At 40.5% G+C, this 20,394-nt stretch overlaps 1 protein-coding gene across 2 annotated transcripts in view; it reads right to left on the bottom strand.

Moving 5' to 3' along the window:
* Positions 1–20,394, bottom strand: part of LOC148236054 (uncharacterized) — a 120,825-nt gene that overhangs the window by 13,866 nt on the left and 86,565 nt on the right. For both annotated transcript variants that reach the window (XM_088184730.1, XM_088184732.1), the window contains one exon: positions 1–20,394. This exon is cut by the window's left edge and continues 8,640 nt beyond it. In XM_088184730.1, the coding sequence (XP_088040856.1) occupies positions 1–20,394 (20,394 nt within the window).

Below are 20,394 nucleotides of genomic sequence, written 5' to 3'. Positions count from 1 at the left end.
CAGGTGATTTAGTTCCTTCCATTGGTACTACTGCTGGCGTATCTTTTTCTATTATTGAAATAGTCTTTTGCTCCTCAATGGAATCTTTGACGTCCAGTGTACTTGGTGCTTGGTCATCTTTTGTTGGAACTGGCGATTCTGCTTTTTCAGTAATGGGTGATGGTGACTTAACTTTTTCAGATACAACTTCTGCTAGCGTATCCCTATGTAATGGCGAAGGAGTCTTTTGCTCCTCCGTGGACTCTTTAACGTCAAGCGTTGTTGGTGCATGGTCATCTTTTGTTGGAACTGGTAACTCAACTTTTTCAGTAACAGGTGATGGCGACTTAGTTTTCTCAGTTACAACTTCTGTTGGCGTTTCTGTATCAATTGGTAAAGTCGTCTTTTGCTCCTCAATGGAATCTTTGACGTCCAGTGTACTTGGTAAATGGTCATCTTTTGTTGGAACTGGCGATTCTGCTTTTTCAGTAAAGAGTGATGGTGACTTAGTTTTTTCAGATACAACTTCAGCTGGCGTATCCTTATGTAATGGCGAAGGAGTCTTTTGCTCCTCCGTGGACTCTTTAACGTCAAGCGTCGTTGGTGCATGGTCATCTTTTGGTGGAACTGGTGACTCAACTTTTTCAGTAACAGGTGATGGCGACTTAGTTTTCTCAGTTACAACTTCTGTTGGCGTTTCTGTATCAATTGGTAAAGTCGTCTTTTGCTCCTCAATGGAATCTTTGACGTCCAGTGTACTTGGTAAATGGTCATCTTTTGTTGGAACTGGCGATTCTGCTTTTTCAGTAAAGAGTGATGGTGACTTAGTTTTTTCAGATACAACTTCAGCTGGCGTATCCTTATGTAATGGCGAAGGAGTCTTTTGCTCCTCTGTGGACTCTTTAACGTCAAGCGTCGTTGGTGCATGGTCATCTTTTGGTGGAACTGGTGACTCTGCTTTTTCAGTATCAGGTGATGGTGACTTAGTTCCTTCTATTGGTACTACTACTGGCGTATCCGTATCTATTGGTGAAGGTATCTTTTGTTCCTCAGTGGAATCTTTGACGTCCAGCGTTATTGAAGCAAGGTCATCTATTCTTGGAACTGGTGATACCCCTTTTTCAGTAACGGGTGATGGTGACTTAGTTTTTTCAGATGGTACTTCTGCTGGCGTATCCTCATCTAATGGCGTAGGAGTCTTTTTCTGCTCCGTGGAGTCTTTGACTTCCAGGGTTGTCAGTGCAAGGTCATCTTTGGGTTGAACTGGTGACTCCCCTTTTTCTGTAGCAGGTGATGGTGATTTAGTTTTTTCCATCGGTACTACTACTGGCGTATCCTTTTCTGATGGTGAAGGAGACGTTTTCTCCTCAGTGGAATCTTTGACGTCCAGCGTTGTTGGTGCATGGTCATCTTTTGTTGGAACTGGTGATTTTGTTTTTTCAGTAACAGGTGATGGTGACTTAGTTTCTTCCGTTGCAATTACTACTGGTGTATCTTTTTCTAATGGCGAAAGGGTTTTTTTCTCCACAGTAGAATCTTTGATTTCCAGCGTTGTCGGTGCAATACTATCTTTGGGTGGAACTGGTGACTCCGCTTTTTCCGTAGCAGGTGATGGTGATTTAGTTCCTTCCATTGGTACTACTACTGACATATGCTTTTCTATTGGTGAAGGGGTCTTTTGCTCCTCAATGGAATCTTTGACGTCCAGCGTTGTTGGTGCATGGTCATCTTTTGGTGGAACTGGTGACTCTGCTTTTTCGATAACAGGTGATGGTGATTTAGTTTCGTCCTTTGGTACTACTACTGACGTATCCTTTTCTATTGGTGACGGGCTCTTTTGCTCCTCAATGGAATCTTTGACGTCTAGCGTTGTTAGAGCATGGTCATCTTTTGATGCAACTGGCAGCTCTACTTTTGCAGTACCAGGTAAAGGTGACTTAGTTCCTTTCGTTGACATTACTACTGGTGTATCCTTTTCTAATGGTGAAGGCGTTTTTTGCTCTCCGGTAGAATCTTTGACCTCCAACGTTGTCGGTGCAAGGCTGTCTTTTAGTGAAACTGGTGACTCTGTTTTTTCAGTAGCAGGTGATGGTGACTTAGTTCCTTCCATTGGTACTACTACTGGCGTATCCTTTTCTATTGGTGAAGGTGTCTTTTGTTCCTCAGTGGAATCTTTGACTTCCAGCGTTATTGGAGCATGGTCATCTATTCTTGAAACTGGAGATACCCCTTTTTCAGTAACGGGTGATGGTGACTTAGTTTTTTCAGATGGTACTTCTGCTGGCGTATCCTCATCTAATGGCGAAGATGTCTTTTTCTCCTCCGTGGAATCTTTGACTTCTAGCGTTGTCGGTGCAAGGCCATCTTTGGCCAGAACTGGTGACTCCCCTTTTTCTGTAGCAGGTGATGGTGTTTTAGTTTCTTCCATCGGTACTACTACTGGCGTATCCTTTTCTGATGGTGAAGGAGTCGTTTTCTCCTCAGTGGAATCTTTGACGTCCAATGTCGTTGGTGCATGGTCATCTTTTGTTAGAACTAGCAAAACTTCTTTTACAGTAGCAGGTGACTTAGTTTCTTCTGTGGCTACTACTACTGGCGTATCCTTTTCTAATGGTGAAAGGGTTTTTTGCTCTATAGTAGAATCTTTGACGTCCAGAGTTATCGGTGCAACACTATCTTTTGGTGGGACTGGTGACCCTGCTTTTTCGGTAACAGGTGATGGTGATTTAGTTTCGTCCTTTGGTACTACTACTGACGTATCCTTTTCTACTGGTGACGGGCTCTTTTGCTCCTCAGTGGAATCTTTAACGTCCAGTGCTGTTGGTGCATGGTCATCTTTTGTTGTAATTGGCAATTTTGTTTTTTCAGTAACAGGTGATGGTGACTTAGTTCTTTCAGTTACAACTTTTGTTGGCGCTTCTCCATCTAATGGCGAAGGAGTCTTTTGCACCACAGTAGAATCTTTGACGTCTAGCGTTATTGATGCAAGGCCATCTTTAGGTGGAACTGGTGACTCTGCTTTTTCGATAACAGGTGATGGTGATTTAGTTTCGTCCATTGGTACTACTACTGACGTATCCTTTTCTATTGGTGATGGGCTCTTTTGTTCCTCAGTGGAATCTTTGACGTCAAGCGTTGTTGGTGCATGGTCATCTTTTGTTGGAGCTGGCGATTTTGTTTTTTTAGTAACAGGTGATGGTGACTTAGTTTCTTCCTTTGCTATTACTACTGGCGAATCCTTTTCTAATGGTGAAAGGGTTTTTTGCTCCACGGTAGAATATTTGACGTCCAGCGTTGTCGGTGCAAAGCCATCTTTAGGTGGAATTGGCGACTCCGCTTTTTCTGTAGCAGGTGATGGTGATTTAGTTTCTTCCATTGGTACTACTACTGGCGTATCCTTTGCTGATGGTGTAGGAGCCTTTTGCTCCTCAGTGGAATCTTTGATGTCCAGCGTTGTTGGTGCATGGTCATCTTTTGTTGGAACTGGCGATTTTGTTTTTTCGGTAACAGGTGATGGTGATTTAGTTTCTTCAATGGGTATTACTACTGGCGAAACTTTTTCTAATGGAGAAAGAGTTTTTTGCTCCACAGTTGAATCTTTGACGTCCAGAGTTGTCGGTGCAAGGCCATCTTTTGGTGGGACTAATGACCCTGCTTTTTCTGTAGCAGGTGATGGTGATTTAGTTTCTTCCATCGGTACTACTACTGGCGTATCCTTTTCTATTGGTGAAGGTGTCTTTTGTTCCTCAGTGGAATCTTTGACGTCCAGCGTTATTGGAGCATGGTCTTCTATTCTTGGAACTAGAGATACCCCTTTTTCAGTAACGGGTGATGGTGACTTGGTTTTTTCAGATAGTACTTCTGCTGGCGAATCCTCATCTAATGGCGAAGATGTCTTTTGCTCCTCTGTGGACTCTTTAGCGTCCAGCGTTGTTGGTGCATGGTCATCTTTTGTATGAACTAGTGACCCTGCTCTTTCCATAGCAGGTGATGGTGATTTAGTTCCTTCCATTGGTACTACTACTGGCGTATCCTTTTCTATTGTTGAAAAGGTCTTTTGCTTCTCAATGGTATCTTTATTGTCCAGTGTACTCGGTGCATGGTCATCTTTCGTTTCAACTGTCGATTTTGCTTTTTCAGTAACGGGTGATGGTGACTTTGTTTTTACAGATACAACTTCTGCTGGAGTATCCCCATCTAATGGTGAAGGAGTCCTTTTCTCCTCCGTGGACTCTTTAACGTCCAGCGTTGTTGGTGCATGGTCATCTTTTGTTGGAACTGGCGATTTTGTTTTTTCAGTAACAGGTGATGGTGACTTAGTTTCTTCCGTTGCAATTACTACTGGTGTATCTTTTTCTAATGGCGAAAGGTTTTTTTTCTCCACGGTAGAATCTTTGATTTCCAGCGTTGTCGGTGCAATACTATCTTTGGGTGGAACTGGTGACTCCGCTTTTTCCGTAGCAGGTGATGGTGATTTAGTTCCTTCCATTGGTACTTCTACTGACATATGCTTTTCTATTGGTGAAGGGGTCTTTTGCTCCTCAATGGAATCTTTGACGTCCAGCGTTGTTGGTGCATGGTCATCTTTTGGTGGACCTGGTGACTCTGCTTTTTCAGTAGCAGGTGATGGTGACTTAGTTCCTTCCATTGGTACTACTACTGGCGTATCCTTTTCTATTAGTGAAGGTGTCTTTTGTTCCTCAGTGGAATCTTTGACGTCCAGCGTTATTGGAGCATGGTCTTCTATTCTTGGAACTAGAGATACCCCTTTTTCAGTAACGGGTGATGGTGACTTGGTTTTTTCAGATAGTACTTCTGCTGGCGAATCCTCATCTAATGGCGAAGATGTCTTTTTCTCCTCCGTGAAATCTTTGACTTCCAGCGTTGTAGGTGCAAGGCCATCTTTGGGTAGAACTGGTGACTCTCCTTTTTTTGTAGCAGGTGATGGTGATTTAGCTTTTTCCATCGGTTCTACTACTGGCGTATCCTTTTCTGATGGTGGAGTCGTTTTCTCCTCAGTGGAATCTTTGACGTCCAATGTTGTTGGTGCATGGTAATCTTTTGTTGGAACTGGTGACTCTGCTCTTTCCGTAACAGGTGATGGTGATTTAGTTCCTTCCATTGGTACTACTACCGGCGTATCTTTTTCTATTGTTGAAGAGGTCTTTTGCTCCTCAATGGAATCTTTGATGTGCAACGTACTCGGTGCATGGTCATCTTTCGTAAGAACTGGCGATTTTGCTTTTTCAGTAATGGGTGATGGTGACTTTGATTTTTCAGATACAACTTCTGCTGGCGTATCCCCATCTAATGTCGAGGGAGTCCTTTGCTCCTCTGTGGACTCTTTAACGACCAGCGTTGTTGGTGCATGGTCATCTTTTGTTTGAGCTGGTGACTCTACTTTTTCAGTAACAGGCGATGGCGACTTAGTTTTTTCAGTGACAATGTCTGTTGGCGTTTCTGTATCTATTGGCGAACTTGTCTTTTGCTCCTCAATGGAATCTTTAACGTCCAGCGTACTTGGAGCATGGTATTTTTTTGTTGGAACTGGTGACTCTGCTCTTTCCATAGCAGGTGATGGTGATTTAGTTTCTTCTATTGGTACTACTACTGGCGTATCTTTTTCTATTGTTGAAGGGGTCTTTTGCTCCCCAATGGAATCTTTGACATCTAGTGTAATCGGTGCATGGTCATCTTTTGTTGGAACTGGCGATTTTGGTTTTTCAGTAACGGGTGATGGTGACTTAGTTTTTTCAGATACAACTTCTGCTTGCGTATCCACATTTATTGGCGAAGGAGTCTTTTGCTTCTCCGTGGACTCTTTAACGTCCAGCGTTGTTGGTGCATGGTCATCTTTTGTTGCAACTGGTGACACTGCTTTTTCAGTAACAGGCGATGGCGACTTAGTTTTTACAATTGCAACTTCTGTTGGCGTTTCTATATCTATTGGTGAAGTTGTCTTTTTCTCCTCAATGGAATCTTTGACGTCCAGTGTACTCGGTGCATAGTCATCTTTTTTCAGAACTGGCGATTCTGGTTTTTCAGTAACGGGTGATGGTGACTTAGTTTTTTCAGATAAAACTTCTGCTGGCGTTTCCACATCTAATGGCGAAGGAGTTCTTTGCTCCTCCGTGGACTCTTTAACGTCCAGCGTTGTAGGTGCATTGTCATCTTTTGTTTGAACCGGCGACACTGCTTTTTCAGTAACAGGTGATGGCGACTTAGTTTTTACAATTACAACTTCTGTTGGCGTTTCTGTATCTATTGGTGAAGTTGGCTTTTGCTCCTCAATGGAATCTTTGATGTCCATCGTACTCGTTGCATGGTCATCTTTTGTTGGGGCTGGTGACTTTGTTTTTTCAGTAATGGGTGATTTTGACTTAGTTTTTTCAGATACAACTTCTGGTAGCGTATCCCTATCTAATGGCGAAAGAATCTTTTGCTCCTCCGTGGACTCTTTAACGTCAAGCGTTGTTGGTGCATGGTCATCTTTTGTTGGAACTGGTGACACAACTTTTTCAGTAACAGGTGATGGCGACTTAGTTTTATCAGATACAACATCTTCTAGTGTATCCCCATATAATGGCGAAGGAGTCTTTTCCTCCTCTGTAGTCTCTTTAACATCCAGCGTTGTTGGTGCTTGGTCATCTTTTGTTGGAGCCGGCGACACCGCCTTTTCAGTAACAGGTGATGGCGACTTAGTTTTTACAATTGCAACTTCTGTTGGCGTTTCTATATCTATTGGTGAAGTTGTCTTTTGCTCCTCAATGGAAATTTTGACGTCCAGCGTACTCGGTGTATGGTCATCTTTAATTGGAACTGGTGACTCTGCTCTTTCAGTAGCAGGTGATGGTGACTTAGTTCCTTCCGCTGGTACTACTACTGGCGTATCCTTTTCTATTGGTGAAGGCGTTTTTTGATCCACGGTAAAATCTTTGACTTCCAGCGTTGTCGGTGCAACGCCATCTTTTGTTGGCTCTGCTCTTTCCGTAGCAGGTGATTTAGTTCCTTCCATTGGTACTACTGCTGGCGTATCCTTTTCTATTAGTAAAATAGTCTTTTGCTCCTCAATGGAATCTTTGACGTCCAGTGTACTTGGTAAATGGTCATCTTTTGTTGGAACTGGCGATTCCGCTTTTTCAGTAATGGGTGATGGTGACTTACTTTTTTCAGATGGAACTTCTGCTGGCGTAACCCCATCTAATGGTGAAGGAGTCTTTTTTTCCTCTGTGGAATCTTTGACTTTCAGCGTTGTCGGTGCAAGGCTATCTTTGGGTGGAACTGGTGACTCTGCTCTTTCAGTAGCAGGTGATGGTGACTTAGTTCCTTCCGTTGGTGCTACTACTGGTGTATCCATTTCTATTGGTGAAGGCGTTTTTTGTTCCTCAGTGGAATCTTTGACGTCCAGCGTTATTGGAGCATGGTCATCTTTTCTTGGTACTGGTGATACTCCTTTTTCAGTAAGGGGTGATGGTGACTTAGTTTTTTCAGATGGAACTTCTGCTGGCGTAACCCCATCTAATGTTGAAGGAGTCTTATTCTCCTCCGTGGAATCTTTGGCTTTCAGCGTTGTCGGTGCAAGGCTATCTTTGGGTGGAACTGGTGACTCCGCTTTTTCTGTAGCAGGTGATGATGATTTCATTTCTTCCATTGGTACTACTACTGGCGTATCCTTTTCTGATGGTGAAGGGGTTTTTTGATCCACGGTAGAATCTTTGACTTCCAGCGTTGTCGGTGCAACGCCATCTTTTGTTGACTCTGCTCTTTCCGTAGCAGGTGATTTAGTTCCTTCCATTGGTACTACTGCTGGCGTATCCTTTTCTATTGGTGAAATAGTCTTCCGCTCCTCAATGGAATCTTTGACGTCCAGTGTACTTGGTGCATGGTCATCTTTTGTTGGAACTGGCGATTCTGCTTTTTCAGTAATGGGTGATGGTGACTTAGTTTTTTCAGATACAACTTCTGATGGCGTATCCCTATCTAATGGCGAAGGAGTCTTTTGCTCCTCCATGGACTCTTTAACGTCAAGCGTTGTTGGTGCATGGTCATCTTTTGTTGGAACTGGTGATACCCCTTTTTCAGTAACGGGTGATGGTGACTTAGTTTTTTCAGATGGTACTTCTGCTGGCGTATCCTCATCTAATGGCGAAGATGTCTTTTTCTCCTCCGTGGAATCTTTGACTTCCAGCGTTGTCGGTGCAAGGCCATCTTTAGGTAGAACTGGTGACTCCTCTTTTTCTGTAGCAGGTGATGGTGATTTAGTTTCTTTCATCGGTACTACTACTGGCGTATCTTTTTCTGATGGTGAAGGAGTCGTTTTCTCCTCAGTGGAGTCTTTGACGTCCAATGTTGTTGCATGGTCATCTTTTGTTGGATCTGGTGACTCAACTTTTTCAGTAACAGGTGATGGCGACTTAGTTTTCTCAGTTACAACTTCTGTTGGCGTTTCTGTATCAATTGGTAAAGACGTCTTCTGCTCCTCAATGGTATCTTTGACGTCCAGTGTACTCGGTGCACGGTCATCTTTTGGTGGAACTGGCGACTCTGCTTTTTCAGTAGCAGGTGATGGTGACTTAGTTCCTTCCATTGGTACTACTACTGGCGTATCCTTTTCTATTGGTGAAGGTGTCTTTTGTTCCTCAGTGGAATCTTTGACGTCCAGCGTTATTGGACCATGGTCATCTATTCTTGGAACTGGTGATACCCCTTTTTCAGTAACGGGTGATGGTGACTTAGTTTTTTCAGATGGTACTTCTGCTGGCGTATCCTCATCTAATGGCGAAGATGTCTTTTTCTCCTCCGTGGAATCTTTGACTTCCAGCGTTGTCGGTGCAAGGCCATCTTTAGGTAGAACTGGTGACTCCTCTTTTTCTGTAGCAGGTGATGGTGATTTAGTTTCTTTCATCGGTACTACTACTGGCTTATCTTTTTCTGATGGTGAAGGAGTCGTTTTCTCCTCAGTGGAATCTTTGACGTCCAATGTTGTTGCATGGTCATCTTTTGTTGGATCTGGTGACTCAACTTTTTCAGTAACAGGTGATGGCGACTTAGTTTTCTCAGTTACAACTTCTGTTGGCGTTTCTGTATCAATTGGTAAAGACGTCTTTTGCTCCTCAATGGTATCTTTGACGTCCAGTGTACTCGGTGCACGGTCATCTTTTGGTGGAACTGGCGACTCTGCTTTTTCAGTAGCAGGTGATGGTGACTTAGTTCCTTCCATTGGTACTACTACTGGCGTATCCTTTTCTATTGGTGAAGGTGTCTTTTGTTCCTCAGTGGAATCTTTGACGTCCAGCGTTATTGGACCATGGTCATCTATTCTTGGAATTGGTGATACCCCTTTTTCAGTAACGGGTGATGGTGACTTAGTTTTTTCAGATGGTACTTCTGCTGGCGTATCCTCATCTAATGGCGAAGATGTCTTTTTCTCCTCAGTGGAATCTTTGACTTCCAGCGTTGTCGGTGCAAAGCCATCTTTGGGTAGAACTGGTGACTCCTCTTTTTCTGTAGCAGGTGATGGTGATTTAGCTTTTTCCATTGGTACTACTACTGGCGTATCTTTTTCTGATGGTGAAGGAGTCGTTTTCTCCTCAGTGGAATCTTTGACGTCCAATGTTGTTGCATGGTCATCTTTTGTTGGATCTGGTGACTCAACTTTTTCAGTAACAGGTGATGGCGACTTAGTTTTCTCAGTTACAATTTCTGTTGGCGTTTCTGTATCAATTGGTAAAGTCGTCTTTTGCTCCTCAATGGTATCTTTGACGTCCAGTGTACTCGGTGCACGGTCATCTTTTGGTGGAACTGGCGACTCTGCTTTTTCAGTAGCAGGTGATGGTGACTTAGTTCCTTCCATTGGTACTACTACTGGCGTATCCTTTTCTATTGGTGAAGGTGTCTTTTGTTCCTCAGTGGAATCTTTGACGTCCAGCGTTATTGGACCATGGTCATCTATTCTTGGAACTGGTGATACCCCTTTTTCAGTAACGGGTGATGGTGACTTAGTTTTTTCAGATGGTACTTCTGCTGGCTTATCCTCATCTAATGGCGAAGATGTATTTTTCTCCTCCGTGGAATCTTTGACTTCCAGCGTTGTCGGTGCAAAGCCATCTTTGGGTAGAACTGGTGACTCCTCTTTTTCTGTAGCAGGTGATGGTGATTTAGCTTTTTCCATCGGTACTACTACTGGCGTATCTTTTTCTGATGGTGAAGGAGTCGTTTTCTCCTCAGTGGAATCTTTGACGTCCAATGTTGTTGCATGGTCATCTTTTGTTGGAACAGGTGACTCTGCTCTTTCCGTAACAAGTGATGGTGATTTAGTTCCTTCCATTGATATTACTACTGGTGTGTCCTTTTCTAAGGGAGAGGGAACTTCTTTTTTGTCAGTAACATCTTCGACGACTAGCGCTGTCGGTTCATGGTCATCTTTTGATGGAACTGGCGACTCCGCTTTTTCAGTAATTGGTGATGGTGACTTAGTTTCTTCCGTTGATAAAACTACTGGTGAATCCTTCTGTAATGGAGAGGGAATTTCTTTTTTGTCAGTGACATCTTCGACGACCAGCGCTATCGGTGCATGGTCATCTTTTGTTAAAACTAGCGATTTTGCTTTTTCAGCAATAGGTGACGGTGATTTAGTTTTTTCGTCTACAGTTTCTACATGCGTTTCTTTTTCTAACAAAGATTGTGCCTTTTGCCCCTCAGTGGTATCTTTGACAACGAGCATTATTGGTTTATGGTCGTCCTGAATAGGTACTGGCGACTGGGCTTTCTCAGTAATAGGCGAAGTAGGCTTTGTTTTTTCCGTTGCTATTATTACTGGTGTATCCTTATCTAAGGGAGAGGTAGTTTCTTGCTTATGAGTTACATCTTCGTCATCCAGTGCAGTAGGTGCATGGTCATCTTTTGTTAAAATTGGCGACTGAGCTTTTTCAATAATAGGTGACGGTGACCTAGTACTTTTGGCTACTGCTTTTACAGGTGTTTCTTCTCTCAACAGAGATAGTGCATTTTGATCTTTAGTGGAGTCTTTGATGTCTAGTGTTGTAGGTTTATGGTCATCCTTAAAGGGAACTGGCGAGTGTGCTTTCTCAGTAATAGGTGACGGGGATTTAGAATCTTCAGTTAACATTTCTACTGGCGTTTTATTTACTAACGGAGAAGGACCCTTTTCATCTTCAATGGAATCTCTGATGTCGAGCGTTACTGGTTTATAGTCATCTTCAGTAGGTACTGGCGACTGAGCTTTCTCAGTAATAGGTGAAGGTGACTTAGTTTCTGCCGTTGATATTACTACTGGTGTATCTTTCTCTAAAGGAGAGGTAGTTTGTTTTTTATCAGTGTCATCTTCAGCGACCAGCGCTGTCGGTATATGGTCATCTTTCGATAGAACTGGTGACTCTGCTTTTTCAGTAGTAGGTGATGGTGATCTAGATTTTTCAGCCACAGTTTCTACAGGCGTTTCTTTTTCTAATAGAGTTTGCGCCTTTTGCTCCTCAATGGAATCTTTGATATCAAGCGTTATTGGTTTATAATCATCCTTAGTAAGTACTGGCGACTGGGCTTCCTCGGTACTAGGTGAAGGTGACTTAACTCCTGCCGTTGATATTACTACTGGTGTATCTTTCTCTAAAGGAGAGGTAGTTTGTTTTTTATCAGTGACATCTTCGGCGACCAGCGCTGTCGGTATATGGTCATCTTTCGATAGAACTGGTGACTCCGCTTTTTCAGTAATAGGTGATGGTGATCTAGTTTTTTCAGCCACAGTTTCTACAGGTGTTTCTTTTTCTAATGGAGTTTGCGCCTTTTGCTCCTCAATGGAATCTTTGACATCAAGCGTTATTGGTTTATAATCATCCTTAGTAAGTACTGGCGACTGGGCTTCCTCGGTACTAGGTGAAGGTAACTTAACTCCTGCCGTTGATATTACTACTGGTGTATCTTTCTCTAAAGGAGAGGTAGTTTGTTTTTTATCAGTGACATCTTCGGCGACCAGCGCTGTCGGTATATGGTCATCTTTCGATAGAACTGGTGACTTCGCTTTTTCAGTAATAGGTGATGGTGATCTAGTTTTTTCAGCCACAGTTTCTACAGGTGTTTCTTTTTCTAATGGAGTTTGCGCCTTTTGCTCCTCAATGGAATCTTTGATATCAAGCGTTATTGGTTTATAATCATCCTTAGTAAGTACTGGCGACTGGGCTTCCTCGGTACTAGGTGAAGGTGACTTAACTCCTGCCGTTGATATTACTACTGGTGTATCTTTCTCTAAAGGAGAGGTAGTTTGTTTTTTATCAGTGACATCTTCGGCGACCAGCGCTGTCGGTATATGGTCATCTTTCGATAGAACTGGTGACTCCGCTTTTTCAGTAATAGGTGATGGTGATCTAGTTTTTTCAGCCACAGTTTCTACAGGTGTTTCTTTTTCTAATGGAGTTTGCGCCTTTTGCTCCTCAATGGAATCTTTGACATCAAGCATTATTGGTTTATAATCATCCTTAGCAAGTACTGGCGACTGGGCTTCCTCGGTACTAGGTGAAGGTGACTTAACTCCTGCCGTTAATATTACTACTGGTGTATCTTTCTCTAAAGGAGAGGTAGTTTGTTTTTCATCAGTGACATCTTCGTCGACCAGCGCTGTCGGTATATGGTCATCTTTCGATAGAACTGGTGACTCCGCTTTTTCAGTAATAGGTGATGGTGATCTAGTTTTTTCAGCCACAGTTTCTACAGGCGTTTCTTTTTCTAATGGAGTTTGCGCCTTTTGCTCCTCAATGGAATCTTTGATATCAAGCGTTATTGGTTTATAATCATCCTTAGCAAGTACTGGCGACTGGGCTTCCTCGGTACTAGGTGAAGGTGACTTAACTCCTGCCGTTGATATTACTACTGGTGTATCTTTCTCTAAAGGAGAGGTAGTTTGTTTTTTATCAGTGACATCTTCGGCGACCAGCGCTGTCGGTATATGGTCATCTTTCGATAGAACTGGTGACTTCGCTTTTTCAGTAATAGGTGATGGTGATCTAGTTTTTTCAGCCACAGTTTCTACAGGCGTTTCTTTTTCTAATGGAGTTTGCGCCTTTTGCTCCTCAATGGAATCTTTGATATCAAGCGTTATTGGTTTATAATCATCCTTAGTAAGTACTGGCGACTGGGCTTCCTCGGTACTAGGTGAAGGTGACTTAACTCCTGCCGTTGATATTACTACTGGTGTATCTTTCTCTAAAGGAGAGGTAGTTTGTTTTTCATCAGTGACATCTTCGTCGACCAGCGCTGTCGGTATATGGTCATCTTTCGATAGAACTGGTGACTTCGCTTTTTCAGTAATAGGTGATGGTGATCTAGTTTTTTCAGCCACAGTTTCTACAGGCGTTTCTTTTTCTAATGGAGTTTGCGCCTTTTGCTCCTCAATGGAATCTTTGATATCAAGCGTTATTGGTTTATAATCATCCTTAGTAAGTACTGGCGACTGGGCTTCCTCTGTACTAGGTGAAGGTGACTTAACTCCTGCCGTTGATATTACTACTGGTGTATCTTTCTCTAAAGGAGAGGTAGTTTGTTTTTCATCAGTGACATCTTCGTCGACCAGCGCTGTCGGTATATGGTCATCTTTCGTTAGAACTGGTGACTCTGCTTTTTCAGTAATAGGTGATGGTGATCTAGTTTTTTCAGCCACAGTTTCTACAGGCGTTTCTTTTTCTAATGGAGTTTGCGCCTTTTGCTCCTCAATGGAATCTTTGATATCAAGCGTTATTGGTTTATAATCATCCTTAGTAAGTACTGGCGACTGGGCTTCCTCGGTACTAGGTGAAGGTGACTTAACTCCTGCCGTTGATATTACTACTGGTGTATCTTTCTCTAAAGGAGAGGTAGTTTGTTTTTTATCAGTGACATCTTCGGCGACCAGCGCTGTCGGTATATGGTCATCTTTCGATAGAACTGGTGACTCCGCTTTTTCAGTAATAGGTGATGGTGATCTAGTTTTTTCAGCCACAGTTTCTACAGGCGTTTCTTTTTCTAATGGAGTTTGCGCCTTTTGCTCCTCAATGGAATCTTTGACATCAAGCGTTGTTGGTTTGTAGTCTTCTTTAGTATGTACTGGCGACTCCGCTTTTTCAGTAATAGGTGATGGTGATTTAGTTCTTTCGGCCACAACTTGCGTTTCGTTTTCTACACCCTTAACATCTAGTGTCATTAAAACATGATCATCCGTTGATGGAACCTGTGATTTTGAAACTGCAGACTTGGCATCTTCGGTAATTGGTGATCGAGATTTAGTTTCTTCTAATTGAGTTTTATCAATAGTTTCTTTCTCTAATGCCGAAATAGTCTTTGTATCATCACATATACTCTTTACGTCTAGTGTTGTCTGAACAAGAGCATCAATAACCGGTGTCACCGGTGATTTGTAAATCAGCGATTCAGCTTTTTCAGTAACATTGGAAGGTATTTCAGATTTATCTAATTCAACTACGTCGATTGTCTCCTTATCTGATGGGAGCTGCATCTTTATATCATCGCCTACATATTTTTCTTCAAGTGTCGTCAAAGCATGATAATCTTCAGATGGCACTGGTGATTTGGAAATTGGAGATTTTGTTTTCTCAATCCCAGGTGATGGCGATTTAATTTCATCTGATAGAGCTGCTACAATGGTTTCTTTCTCCAATGGTGTTTTTATATCATCACTAATATCTTTTACATCTAGTATCGTCGGAACACGATCGTCTTTTGGTGGTATCGGTGATTTGGAAACTAGTGACTCTGCTTTTTCGGTCACGGGTGATGGTGTTTTAGATTTATCGAATTCAGCTATAACTATTGACTCCTTCTCTATTGATGTTAGCATTTTTATATCATCACTGCCATCTTTTATGTCTAGCACAGTTGGTACATGATCGTCTTTTGATGGAACTGGTGACTTAGAATCTGGTGACTTCGCTTTGTCAGTATCAGGTGATGGTGATTTAGTTTTATCTGAAACATATGCTGAAATTGTTGTCTTGTCTAATGGCGATGGGGTCCTTCTATCCTCACAGACATCATTAATGTCTAGTGACATTGGAACATGGTCATCTTTAGAAGGGACTGGAGATTTGGAAGCTGGTGATTCTGGTTTATCCGTAATTGGTGATGACGATTTAGATTTATCTAACGCAGTTATTGCAGCAATTGATTCCGTTTCTAATGATGATAAAATCTCTTTATCATCACCTACATATTTTTCATCTAGTGTTGTTGGTACAAGTTCATCCTTAGATGGAATCGGTGATTTGGAAACTGGAGACATGGCTTTCTCGATAATGGGTGATGGAGATTTTGTTACATCTAATTTAGATACAACTATAATTTCCTTTTCTAATGTCGGCAACGTCCTTTCATCATCACTTTCACCCTTTATGTCTAGTGCCGAAACAACATAATCATCATGGGATGGAATTGGTGATTTTGAAACTGGAGATTTGGCATCCTCGGTAACGGGTGATCGAGATTTTGTTACATTTAATTGGGCTTCATCAATAGTTTCCTTATGTAATGACGATGAGGTCTTTGCGTCTACTGTTGTCAGAACATGATCATCCACAGGTGATTTGGATATTGGAAACTCCACTTTTTCGGTAACTGGGGAAGGCGATTTAGATTTTTCTAATTTAATTACTTCAATTGTATCCTTCTCTGATGGTGATGGAAGTTCCCTAACCTCACTGACATCCTTTACTTCGAACGAAGTTGGAATATCATCATCCTTAGATGGAATTGGTGAGCCGGCTTTTTCTTTAACAGGAGAAGGCGATTTAGAAGTTAAAGTTTCTACTAATTCTTCTGTTGTATATTTTTCAGTTATTAACTGTGATGATTTAACTTCATCTTCAACCGTTTTTATTACATCCGATGTACTAATTTGCTGGACCTTGTGTTCCATGTATACTTCATTATTCGTTGAAATAGTTGTCGTCTCTTCATTTGTACTGGTAATTTTATTATTGTCAACAACTATTGAAGATATGGCCTTAGAAACGTCAGATATTTTTTCACATACGACATCTAGTGATCCAAGAATGGATTCTTTCATTGTTATTTGGGATTCGTCTCGGTTAGAAGCATATTCCGTTTCTTCGATTGTGATATTTTCCGCCGTTGAAATGGTATCGTCACTGCGGATTGATGTGGATTTTATAATATCATCTATCGGTGACGTTGTTTTAGGTGTTTTTTGTGATGGTGATTTTAACTCTGTCTTCTCATATAAAATAGATGCATCTTCTTGGGTATGAGAATTTACTGATACAGGAGATACAGATTTAGATCTATCTAAATCAGTGAGATCTCTTTTAACGATATTATGAGTCAAATCCTCTTGATCATCATAAGCGTGTTTTATTTGACCATTTCCTATTTTACTATCCAAATATTTTGATTCTAATATTTCTTCTTCTAGGACTGTTTTTTCAGATAATTGTTCTAATTTGGTTGATTTAATATCAGTTTCCACAATTTTTAGGTTATTTATTTCAGTTGAAATTTCAGAAACATGTGTCAAATTAATTTTGCTTTCTTTTTCAACTGAAAAGCTTTTGTCGATTTCAGTAAGTTCAGTTGTTGAAGCGTGAATTTCTCTTCCATCAAATTCGCTTGACAATTCTGATTCTAGACCAATGTGAGATTCTCTAAGAATTTCGGTTCTTTTTTTTGAATACATATCTTCAGAATCTAATTCTTCAATTTCTTGTTGGTAACTTTTCTCGATATCTTTTGATGATGTTTGTAAACTTTCATCGTGTTTTACTTCAAAACTAATTGAACCTTTAGAACAGATTTCAATTTCATGGCCGCCATCTTCACTACTAGCTGTTACCAACATTCGCTGAACAGCAGGTGTAGGTAATATTTTTTCTTCCGTGTCATGAGTTGATTTAATTTCACACGTATCGATGTCTTTTTCTTCTTGGTTAATATCTTGTTCTTTTTCTTTATCTAAATTAATAGAACTAGGACTGGTTTTACCAGACAATATCTCAGGCATTATTTCTTCTAAGCTTTTTTCGGATTTCAATACTTCTGCTACATTCGCAACAATTTTTTCAACATCTATTTCAGATCGTTTGTATGACAAAAATTCAGATTCTTTTTGTTCTGATTTTGACTCGTATCCCGATTTTATCTCTGATATAATTTTACTACTCGATTCTATTAGAGCTGCTGAAGTTTTAATTAACTCTGTAGTTTTGCTTGTTACAACATCTTTTGATTTTTGTTGGTCTACCATAAACTCAACTGCTTCTTTTTCTTCTACATCTTCAGGTATTGAATGAATTTTATCAGATAATGCATGAAAATCATCATAATGAATATCTTCTTTAATTGGCGAATCTACGGTAGTAATGTGAGTTTCTCGTAATTCAGTTGTATATGGTTGATATTCATAATCTCTATAATCATTTTGATTTGGTTTGTAGTCTGAATCAACGTCTTCTGACAAATCTTCTTTTTCATGTGTTGTTTTTGTTACTTTTTTAGCAAAAGCTGGTGAATCTGGAGCAGACCCCGGCGTAACCGTGACGACTTCAGGGTGGGAAGCGTGTTGCAGCATTTGAACCACTAATTCTTCTTCTACACCCTTTTCTAAATACATTTTGTCAGAACTTTCTTTTTCAATTTCTTGCACAGTTTTTTCTATTGGTGGTTTTATTTCAGTTAAGAAGTCTAGTTCTGGTTTTTTTCTACCCAGCAAAATATCCGTAAGTTCCTGGTTTTCTGCAGATTTTGTTAGCTCATATATTTCATGAGATGTAAGTTCCTTTTTGGTAACATAGTACTCCCTTACATCAACTTCTTCGTGAACTGGTAAATCAGCCACTTCGTCCGGAGTCTTTACTATATCTCTAATTTGTACAGGTTGATTATCAAATTGACTACTACCCAAAACCGAGACTGGGAAAGGCTCCAGAGTAGTAGGTGGCAAGATTGGATGACTTTCTTTTTCAGCAACTTCTTCCTTAACATGTTTTTCTTCTATAATATGTTCTTTTAATTCATAAAGAGGGATTCTTTCATCTTCAGGTAAGGTGGGAGCAGTAGTAGCACCAGATTCAATAGTTGTAGAAAACTTCTCCTCTGGATGCGATTCAATCATAATATTAGGCTCAGATACAATTTTATTTTTATCGTCTAAATCGTCTTTACTATCAGTTGTTTTCTTTTCGCTGCTTCCGTCGATTTTCTCTTCCAAGCTAGTGGATACTTCCTTAGATATATCTTCAGATTTTATTTTCTTTGTTAAAAATATTTGATCAGCATCCCGCGAGCTTTCTGATTGTTTATGAATAATTGATGTCGCTGATGTGATAATGCTGTCTAGTTCTTCCTGTATTTTTTCTTTGTCGTCATGGTAAATTAGCTCATTATCTTCATCATATTCTTTATCGTCAATTTTAACAACGGATTCTTTGGAGTCATCGCCCTTTTCAGCAATTTCTTCCGATGTTGCACTGCTCTTTCTTCGTTTTTCAGTTTCCTGGGTATCTCTAAAATGTTTTTGAAGTTCTTCTTCATGTTGACTACTTTCAGGCTCGTTGACCGAATCTTCTGTGTATTGGTCGACTTCTTCTTTTTCGATGATTAAGTACTCTTCTTCGAATTCTCCTTCTACAGTAGTTTCTGTTTTGGCATCGTCTCCCATTCGTTCGACATCCGATTCAATTATATAGTCATGTTTCTCTTCAGCTTCGCTGTCTCTATTAAATACAGCTTCGATTTCTCTAACAATTTCTTGTTCTTCCCGCAGTTCGTCTAATTCTTGTTGTTTAATTTCATCAAGGGAATGCGACATTTCGTCGTCTATTTTCTTTTCAATATAAGGAATTTCATTGTCTTTGGAAACTTCTTTAGTTTTTGGTTTTCTTGTAACAGCCTTTTCTTCACCTTTGCTCTTCAATTTACTTGCTGGGCTAGTTGATTTTATAGTTTTAACTGGCGATGACATAGATTTTGGTCGTCGTGATATAGGTTCTCGTTTTGGTTTGGCAGCTACATCTTTTTTCTCCGTTGGTTTAATCGGTTCTTTTTTAGGGGACGGTGCCTTAAATTTCGATTCTAGTACGCGCCTGTTATTGGCCTCCTTGACACTTTTCCTAGCAGGTGTACTGCTAGGACTGTATTTTTTACTTTTTTGCACAATCTTAATTTTAGACAATTCAATGTCTTTGTTTTGGGACAATCTATCAATTGATTTTTTAGGACTAGAAGGTGACGATTTATCATCTTTCTTTTCTATTTGGTCGATAACTGTTTTCTTTTCTTGAGTTTTAGTAACGCTTCTTGATTTACTCCTAGTTCTAACAGCGGATAAATTAGTATCTATTCTAGATTCTATCTTTTTCCGTGTTTCGGATTTAGGTTTTGCATCAGTTTTATCAACATCTTTAATTTTTAGTTCTACCTGTTGGATGTTACTATCTTCTTCTCGCTTGTTTATATCCTCTTTCTTAATGGATTCGGATTTCCTTTTATCTTTTTTATCGCTAACTGTATCAGTTGTATCTACTTTTTTGGATTTTCTATCAATAATATATCTATTGTCCTTACGCTGCTTTTCGGATTTCTTTTCAATAATCGAATCAGAAATTATATCAGTCTTCTTAGTTTCAGTCTTAACTTTCTTTTCGGACACTGTTTTGTGTCTTGTCTGAGACGTAAGCACCACAGCCGAAGTCTTTGTAACCGTTTTTTGGTCGATTTTTTTATTATCATCGCACAACGCTTGTTCTTTTTCTGTGCGAAGTTTGTTATCAGCTATATCCTTGATCGAGTCTTTTTTGTCTAATAACGAATCTACATCTACTTTACTGGGAAGAGAAGACATAATATCTACTTGATCAATATTATCCGGCGTTTTTTGATCAACAAGAACTGCAGCCGATTTTTCAGCGATAAGTTGTTTTTCTAAAGATTTAATTTCTTTTTCCGTCGACTTCATTTCCTTTTCAATAGATTTCGTTTCTTTTTCTACCGTTTTGAGAATAGTCTGCTTTGCTTCGGTTGAAGATTTCTCTGCATGTGTATACTTAGAATAAGTTGTCTGTCTATAGGTTTTTAACGGTGGCGGCGTAACGGTGATTGATTTCGCTGTACACGTAGGATGCTTCATAAATTCTAAATGCTTGATTCGTTCCAATCCTTCGAATATTTTGTGCTGAGGAGTACTTCCTGGGAACATTATCCTAGTGATGGTGTCGTTCGGGTTGGCCGGTTGCCAAACGAGTAATGCGCAAATGGATACCATATTTTGAACTGGAAACGAAAATTCTTTCGTATTACTTCTGCTGGCGAATAGTTTTTGATCACTAGAGTGCCACTTGTGTAAAAAATCTTTAACATATTTTGAATCTTTCGACGGATTTAGCACGTACATATCCAAAGTTC

The sequence above is a fragment of the Plectrocnemia conspersa genome, unplaced genomic scaffold (genome assembly GCF_051122295.1).
Source record: "Plectrocnemia conspersa isolate PC_06_02 unplaced genomic scaffold, ASM5112229v1 ptg000004l, whole genome shotgun sequence".
Taxonomy (NCBI): Eukaryota; Metazoa; Arthropoda; class Insecta; order Trichoptera; family Polycentropodidae; genus Plectrocnemia; species Plectrocnemia conspersa.
Note: the sequence above shows the minus strand (reverse complement) of the source record. Positions and strands in the feature narration are given on the sequence as shown.